The 8,726-nt window shown below is 41.0% G+C and overlaps 1 protein-coding gene across 1 annotated transcript; it reads right to left on the bottom strand.

Moving 5' to 3' along the window:
* Positions 1–1,386: 1,386 nt before the first annotated feature.
* On the bottom strand, positions 1,387–8,279 carry BLOC1S6 (biogenesis of lysosomal organelles complex 1 subunit 6). Its single transcript, XM_032233597.1, has 5 exons — positions 7,945–8,279; positions 5,601–5,745; positions 4,611–4,698; positions 3,212–3,298; positions 1,387–2,020 (listed from the first exon to the last, which is right to left on the bottom strand). Exons 1-5 carry the CDS (start codon positions 8,012–8,014, stop codon positions 1,901–1,903), a joined length of 510 nt encoding a protein of 169 aa, XP_032089488.1. The 5' UTR covers positions 8,015–8,279; the 3' UTR covers positions 1,387–1,900.
* Between the last annotated feature and the right edge of the window lie 447 nt (positions 8,280–8,726).

Raw genomic sequence — 8,726 nt, 5'->3', positions numbered from 1 at the left:
ATGTAAAACTCACATCGACTATTGTATTATCCTTTGCTTATTTTCTTCCCTTTTAATCAAACTGTATAGTCTAATTTTATGTATAAGTATAAACTTTGTTATTGTACTTAAATACAATGAAATTGAAATAACTAGCTGGATGCCCGTGCTTCGCTACAAAACCATGTGATTGGGCCAGCCCGCAGGCCAGATGAATCATGCGCTGGCCATGCCCGTATAAGGCAACTGTCAGTTGGAACAGAGTTCCTTTGGACGGGGAGTGGGAGTAGAACATCTAACTCCTTAGCATCGATGCATGTTAATATAATACTGTATAAGGAATACTGATGGTCATTTCAAAAAATTCTTTTTTACTGAGCACCTAGAAGCAAGAGGAACATAAGTGCAGAATTTCAAGTTTGCAGGCTTTACAATTGTGGAGATTTCATGATTATGTGTGAGAGGTATTTCACTTTTATTTATATATATATATATATATATATATATATATATATATATATATATATATATATATACATACATACATACATACATACATATATATATATATATATATATATATATATATATACTGATTATAAGATTTAAACGCTAGGTTTATTTACAATGTGTCTCTATACCTAGGTTTCTCAACCATAGCAACTTTAAGATATATGGAAGTTGAAGTCCATATATCACAAAATTGCTGAGGTTGAAACATCCATCCATCCATCTTCACATACCTCAGTTCTGTTTGTTGGCTGAGAATGATACAATCACACATCCCCCCCCCGACCCCCCCAGGCAAGCAGACCTTTTTTTTTAAATCACACATTTGGTTGCCTATTACAGATCGTGCTTGATGACACCCCCACCCCCTAATTACAATAATTAAATCAGCCTGGACTTGAAACAGAGAAATATTTGTGGTGATTGACTTAGGAGCAACAACTGCTGAGAACACAAGAGCATTCAACTGGGCAGTCCGTGTTGACACCGTTCTTTCCTTGTGGTGCTTACCTGTGTGTTTGATACTGAGGCTGCACCTCTAGAACTCTAATGCTGCTTGTTACCAATTGTCTCCTTCAAAGCCGAATCGATCTGACGGGCGCAAGCTGTAAAAACTTTCCCCCAGCGTTTCGCGAGTATGTATTTCCTGAAAGTAGGTGTTGGGGCAAGACACGCCTGTATGTTGTACCAATATTTTCCCATGGATGTTTCTTCTGTTGTCCGTCCATTCGTAACCCAGCAAGATCCCGTAGAAGCAGTGAGATCCTGACAATTCTATTCCACCCGTCTGTCTCTGGAGAACCTGAACTCAGAAAAGTTGCCACAAGGATTTCTGCCCATGCGTCCTGCAATTGCAAAGGCCCCTCCCTCAGCAAAAGGATATGGACAGATCGGTGATAACTACTCTGAAGTGTGGTGTAGAGTACATTTAATGAGGTAGAGTTAACCGTTAAGGAACATATCTGGGTTTGGGACAAATACACACCAACAGAGGCCTTGCAAGATGTTGGAATTAATGCCATAGAGCAGGGGTTTCCAGCCTTGGCGATTTTAAGACTTGTGGATTTCAACTCCAAGAATTCCCCAGCCAGCCATGCTCTCTGAAATCCACAGGTCTTAAAGTTGCCAAGGTTAGACACCCTACCATGGACTGTGTCCTATTTCTTCAAAAAAAAATAAATCTGTCCCAGCAATATTAGAGAAGCATTAATCAAAAAGTGATTAGGAGTAAGCTACTGTGGTACACTTTCCGTTCCTAGCTCCTTTGCAAACAGCAAGGTGAAAATATGAAGACTGCGCTAATACCTTCCTTGGCAAAATAGAACAGGAGAGTGCAAGGCGATCGTCGTATTCCCCAGAAAAGTCCAAAGGTTACTATAATTAGCACAATAAGCCAAAGCACATTGGGCTTTCATGTCCTTTTTGCTGGTTTGGCAGTTAATTGTTTTTCTCTTTCCAGTTCCTTCTCCCGTTGCTGTTCTCGGTCTAGTTCTTCTTTCTGTCGCTTTTGCTGGAGTTTGAGCGCTCTTCTCTGAAAGGAGGAAGCGTCAGAAAAACCAAAGGATTATATCTGAGGGTATCACAGCCTTGTTATTCTGCTATTATTTCCCCCAGGTCTCTTAGCTTTTATTTCCTCTTCATGCACTATTACAAAGGATCCTGCAAAAAAAGCTTATGTTTCATTCTATAAAGCAGTGGTGGGATCCTCTCGGTACGGTACAGCCGTACCGGTAGTAGCCAGGAGTAGCTGACAGTAAGAGCGAGCCATCACTGCTATAAAGGTATGTCTGCTTCAGGGTTATAGCCAGGGGAGGTAACGTTATGGCTGGTTCAAAGAACCTCCAAATCCCACCCTTGGCTGGTCCTGTCCACCCCTCCCCTCCCCTCCCCAGAGTCTCCATGTGGCCTGTTTTGGATGCGAGGCAAGTGCAGGGCCCACACGGAGGCTTGGGAAGGGGAAAAAATGGACCTCCCGGAAGGGCCTCTGGAGCTTGGGGAAGACAGTTTTCGCCTTCCCAGAGGTTTCAGGAAAACCTTCGGAGCCTGGAGAAGGTGAAAATGCCCCACCGACTAGGCCACACCCAGCATGGCCACCACCAAGCAACCGGGCAGAGAACCCGTTGCTGAAATTTTTGAAGCCCACCCTTGGTTACGGCAGTCCTTCCAAACAGATCATTCTATCCTTTCTCCCTGATCTTTAAAACACATGTTCACTTTCTAATCGATACACTTTGTATGGTTGAAAAGACTCAAATCCTTTTGTGAGCCTTCAAAGAAACATTGTTCTAGATCTCTCTTTTACATTTTGCATTTTATGCACACTTCTGAGTCCTGTGCAAAGTTCACTGTTAGGGAGGAGGAGAGCTTATTTCATCGAGAGAAAATTCTATACAATGTCCACGAACCGCGATCCTAAATTCTAAACAATAGGTTTTTAAAATTACACATTAATCCTAATGCCTACCAAATTCCTGTGACATGATTTGCTAGGTCAACTGACAGTCCAGTATTTCATTTTCATATTTTTCCTCAAATGGTTTAGAATGTAGTATTGCAGGCTAACTCTGCCAACTGCCAAGAGTTCAATTCCTTCGATAATGCTTGTTGGGGGCAATATGTTGACTCTGTAAACTGCTTAGAAAGTGCTGCAAAGCACTGTGAAGCAGATTTAAAAAGTCTTTTTAAAAAGTCTAAGAATTTATAAGAGTGAAATAAAACTCACTTTCAACTTTGACGTTTTCTCATGCAGTAACAGCATCTCTTTTCTAATGTTTACCAACTTATTGTGATAGTATTTCGCTTCTGAAAACTTAAAAAGGAGAAAATATTTACTGGAGAGAAAAACTTATAATGTGCTTAAAACAAATCTGTATAGCTTTAAAAAAACAAGTGACTTGTTTCTTGAAGATACCAAAGTATGCATAAAAAGATATTCTAGGTATAATCCCTTTAAGGAAGGCCCAACATCGTAGTAAGAGGTTGAATAGAATAGAATAGCAGAGTTGGAAGGGACCTTGAAGGTCTTCTAGTCCAACTCCCTGCTGAGGCAGGAAACCCTACACCACTTCAGACAAATGGTTATCCAACATCTACTTAAAAACATCCAGTGTTGGCGCATTCACAACTTCTGGAGGCAAGTTGTTCCACTGATTAATTGTTCTAACTGTCAGGAAATTTTTCCTTAGTTCTCAGTTGCTTCTCTTCTTGATTAGTTTCCATCCATTGCTTCTTGTTCTACCCTCAGGTGCTTTGGAGAATAGCTTGACCCCCTCCTCTCGTTGGCAGCCCCTCAAATATTGGAACATTGCTATCATGTCTCCCTAGTCCTCTTATTTTCATTAAACTAGACATACCCAGTTCCTGCAACCGTTCTTCATATGTTTTAGCCTCCAGTCCCCTAATCATTTTAGTTGCTCTTCTCTGCACTCATTCTAGTGTCTCCACATCTTTTTTACTTTGTGGCAACTAAAACTGAATGCAGTATTCCAAGTTTGGCCTTACCAAGGTATTATAAAGTGATATTAACACTTCAGGTGATCTTGATTCTCTCCCTCTGTTTATGCAACCTAGAACTGGGTTGGCTTTTTTGGCAGCTGCTGCACACAGCTGGCTCCTATTTAAATGGTTGTCCACTAGGACTCCAAAATCCCTCTCACAGTTACTATTTGTAAACTGCTCAGAGTCACTTGGCTAGTGAGATCCCCATGAAAAGTATACTAGTATTTAAAGTCACTATAGCGGGGGTATTGTTCACTAAAAATAAAACACAGAATCCTTTTATAAACTCTGAAAGGCTACAGAATAGCAGTACACATAACTGTCTTTTACTTTTCAATCGTTTACTGAACTCAGCTCCTGCCATCAATGATAATTTCCATCATTAGAAGCAAAGTCTATTATCTCCTGAACCATATGCACAATCAGGCTGCTTGCACATGCCTAAATCAGTTCATGATCGAACGGTTTCCGTTTTAGTACATGAAAACATACACACTCATTGTTGGATGAGGACACAATTAGTACAAGACAACATTGTATGTACAAAACATTTCATGTATTTCTGCAAGAAAGGGGAAGCAAAGATCTTCCAAGGAAGACAAATCCAATAAAAACACACTTACCAGCATGTTGATATCAAGAATTGAGTTACATTCTTTAAACTTTGAAATTTCTTGTTGTACGGTTTCTAATAGTACTTCTTGGTTCTGTCTGAAAGAAAAATAGAGAGTAATTTAAAATGCATTTTGAAATCAGTGCTACAAAAATAAAGTGATGTTTGTCCACTATATTCAAATAGGACCTTGATATCTGGGATAGCGAGACTTGCGCATGAATTGGATTAGAGTGAGGGAGAGGTGCGCAGAGTCAGCCTCACTCTCTCTTCCCAGATCCCATCTTGCTTCAGTAGCAGGACAAGAGTCAAGACAGTTGCAGATGGGCGGGCGCAGTGGTTGACCAGAGCATCTTCCGTGTCTTGCCATGCTCTTAGGGTACCACATCGCTTGTAGAGACAGCCTTCATGACCGACGTCCTATTCTAGTAGGTTTCATCCACTCAATCCCCCAGAATCTATCTACACATGCTCGGGATAGACAAGTCCCTATCTCACCGAAGGTCAACGACCGAACGGCTACTCTCAACCTGGTTTGGCCAGTCTGTCGAAGCTGTTGCCCGAGGTGTGGCCGCTGCGCATGCTACAGCTACTAGGAGCCACAGGTGAGAGCTGAGTAACAGGTGAGGATCAAAGGTGGACGAGCTGCCCTAAAACGAGCTTCCCTAAAAGGACACGACATACACCCCCTCCCTGAACACCCCCATACGCTGATATGAAAAATTCCATCTTAGAAATTCTGATTGCTATCTGCCCCTCAAGATTCAATAGCTTTCCCAAATGTATTATGGCACCCATTTCTATAAACGTTCAGCTCCAATATGGTAGACAGGGAAGCACGAACAGTGCTGCATATCCCTGTAATAAATACAGAAATCATTTTGATCGTTCAACAGGAAACTCAGTTAAGAGGAAGCATTCATTCTAATACCAAGCTATCGGTTTTAGGGGTGTACCATACACAAAAAGTTAAATGACTATTTTTTTTTAGGTTACGTACGTGAGTTCTTTTAAGGCTAGTTTTGATCGTTGTAGGTCAGGTAAGTAGTGTGAGATCAGCCCTTCGGTTAGCTGTTCCACAGCTTTCTTATCTATGATAGGAAAGTCATTTACCATGGCTTCATCAGGGGAATTATCATTAAGATCTGAAACAAAGGGGTTGATTTTAAAAAAACTGTAATGGAAAATTTCTGAACCAAGAATTCTCAGCATTATTGCATCATTTTTAATTTTCAGTCATCCTACTGAGATCCCGATGCTATTAGTGCCTCTTAAAAATGTGACATCTTTAAATGGAAAACAACGATTAGATAAAAAGAAACTTGGAGAACTCTGTTACAAGAAACTTTAAAATGTTCCACGTATATAACTGAGGCTAGTAAAAAGAACTTAACTAATGCCATTTTTCTTGACCATGGTGATAAAATGACTAAAAAAATGAAACCTCTAAAATTGCATGGTGCCTAATGTTTGATTAATTGTCAATGTATAATTATTTAAGGGACGCGAATCCCTAGCGCTGTGTAACAGAGTGAGCTCCTGTTACTTGTTTCTGCCAACCTAGCAGTTCGAAAGCACGTAAAAAATGCAAGTAGAAAAATAGGAACCACCTTTGGTGGGAAGGTAACAGCATTCCGTGCACATTCGGCGTTTAGTCATGCCGGCCACATGACCACAGAGACGTCTTCGGACAGCACTGGCTCTTCGGCTTTGAAATGGAGATGTGCACCGCCCCCTAGAGTCAGGAATGACTGGCACATATGTGCGAGGGGAACCTTTACCTTTACCTATTTATCCTGCATTACTAGCTCAGAACCTATTAACAATAAGGACTACATATACTACTGAAACTTTACTTAAGACACAAGTTGTCCTTGACTTAGAATCACAATTGGGATCAAAATTCCCATTACTAAGCAAGGCACTTGTTAAGTAAATTATGCCTGATTACACCCTTTTTTTTATTGCCATGCTTTTTCAGTGAATTAATGCAGTTGTTAAGTGAATCATGAAGTCATTAAGCATGGGAACGAATGGAAAGTGTACCACATTAGCTACTGGTAACCACTTTTTGAATGCTGCTACGGTCGTTAAGTGTGAAGACTGGTTCTAAGTCATTTTTTTTTCAGTGCTGTCGTAACTCCTAACAGTCATTAAATAAATGGTTGTAAGTCAAGGACTGTATTGCTGTGTATCTTACTAATTCTCAATAATGTGGACAAATCAAGGAGAAAGAAGCTCAACTATTAGCATGCTTCATTTAATTTTTTTAGGTGATTTATTGCCCAAAGGAGCTTCCTACTGTTTTGTGTACTGTAATTAAATTAAGAACCGGAGCAAATGGAGAGAGATGCAACCAAGGTGTGTTTACTATAGTGCACAGATCGCTGGGCTCCTCGCCAAAGGATTGCAGCAGAGCCCTTCCCAAAGCAAAACTACGGGTTATATAGGTCAAACACACTAAGCATTTATACACACCCATGTAAATATATATACATGAAAAATATTTAGATATGCGCATGTTTTTATTTTATGTATGTATGTATGTATAAAACTGTACATGACTAGACACAAGAACAGTTTTTTTCCTGAATGCCATCACTTTGCTAAACAGATAATTCCCTCAAGCTGTCAAACTATTTACTAAGGCTGCATTACTATTACTATTAGTCTTTTCATCATTCCTATCACCCATCTCCTCCCACTTTATGACTGCAGGACTGTAACTTTGCTGCTTGTATCCTTACGATTTATATTGTTTCCTGATTGCTTATTTGTAACCTATGGCTATCATTAAGTGTTGTGCCTTATGATTCTTGACGAATGTATCTTGTCTTTTTATGTACACTGACAGCTTATGCACCAAAGACAAATTCCTTGAGTGTCCAATCACACTTGGCCAATAAAGAATTCCCATTCCCATTCCATGATGGGTGGCTAAATAAGTAAGCATATGGATGTGACAGCGTCTCTGTGTCTCTATATACATATAGAGGGAAAATCCAACATTACAAATTACGTTTGGTGGGGACATATTGGCACAGTTGTTTTTCAACCTGAACACGTGTGTGTGTGTGTGTGTGTGTGTGTGTACAGCATGTATGAAGATATTTACTATCTTGCTCTACACACACACACACACACACACACACACAATCTTCCTCCTCTACTGTCCTATATTATATAATGTAATGTAATGTAATATATATAAAGGAGGAAAGTAGAACAAGAAAGTTTTATGCAGAGAGAGAGGGGGGGGGGGAGAGAGAGAGAGACCTCCTTGGACTTCAAGTCCCATCACCCCCAGCGGGCTTCGGCCTCCCTGGCGCTCCAAGTCCACCTACCTAAGGCGGGGTCGTTCAAGGCTCCGGGCGGCCATCCCGCCTCCACCTCCGGCGCCTCCGCCAAGCTCATCGCCCACTCTCGAGGACCGCGGCTGGACTGAACCCGCAGGAAAGCTCCCCTTTAAGTCTCCCGGCCTGAGCGAGGCGTAGCGAGCCCGGCCGAAGCTCTTCCAGGCGGCGGAGTCAAGGAAAGGCCCCGCGAGGCGGCTTCTCTGGACCCCCGAGTCGCCGGGATCCCCTCTGGGGACGTGGGTGGGTGTAAAGTACGGGAGGGGCAGGCCTCAACCTCGCAGGACAGTAGGCCTTCCGGCGATCCGGAGGAAGGCAGAGATACGAAATTGAAGAGTAACCACGACGCTCGACCTACAGAGACTTCCGGGTTCATTATGCAAATTGTATCCCCCCCCTCAATAATTTCTAAATGATTTTTTTTTAAAGTGAGTTGCTCTTTGGAAATCAGGGAGACGAAGGGAATTCGGATTAGAGGAAAGAGGGATCATATTGTGCCTTTAGATCAACTTTCTTAAAAAAAAAACTGGGGGATTATTTGTCAGCTATTAAAGCCATTTGCCAAACTTTAAAACACTTGCTCTTCTCGTTATTTTTCCATTTGTTAACAATATAGTTTTCCCATGAAAAATATATCAATATCTAATAGCTTTAACGTTGCTATTTTTACACATACATACATACATATATAGAACAATGTTAAAGCTATTATATCTAATATATCAATATCTAATAGTTTTAACATTGCTATTTTTACGTACATACATATATGT

Source organism: Thamnophis elegans, chromosome 16 (assembly GCF_009769535.1).
Source record: "Thamnophis elegans isolate rThaEle1 chromosome 16, rThaEle1.pri, whole genome shotgun sequence".
Lineage (NCBI taxonomy): Eukaryota > Metazoa > Chordata > Lepidosauria > Squamata > Colubridae > Thamnophis > Thamnophis elegans.
This window is presented reverse-complemented; position numbering and strand designations above follow the sequence as displayed.

Bases quoted from the DNA above. Each gene is read 5' to 3' on its own strand.
- BLOC1S6 (XM_032233597.1), bottom strand. From the start codon at position 8,014: ATGAGCTTGGCGGAGGCGCCGGAGGTGGAGGCGGGATGGCCGCCCGGA. The intron at 5,746-7,944 runs GTAGGTGGACTT...CCTTTGTTTCAG, and splicing joins CTTGAACGACCCCGCCTTAG to ATCTTAATGATAATTCCCCT. The intron at 4,699-5,600 runs GTACGTAACCTA...TTTTTCTTTCAG, and splicing joins CTAGCCTTAAAAGAACTCAC to ACAGAACCAAGAAGTACTAT.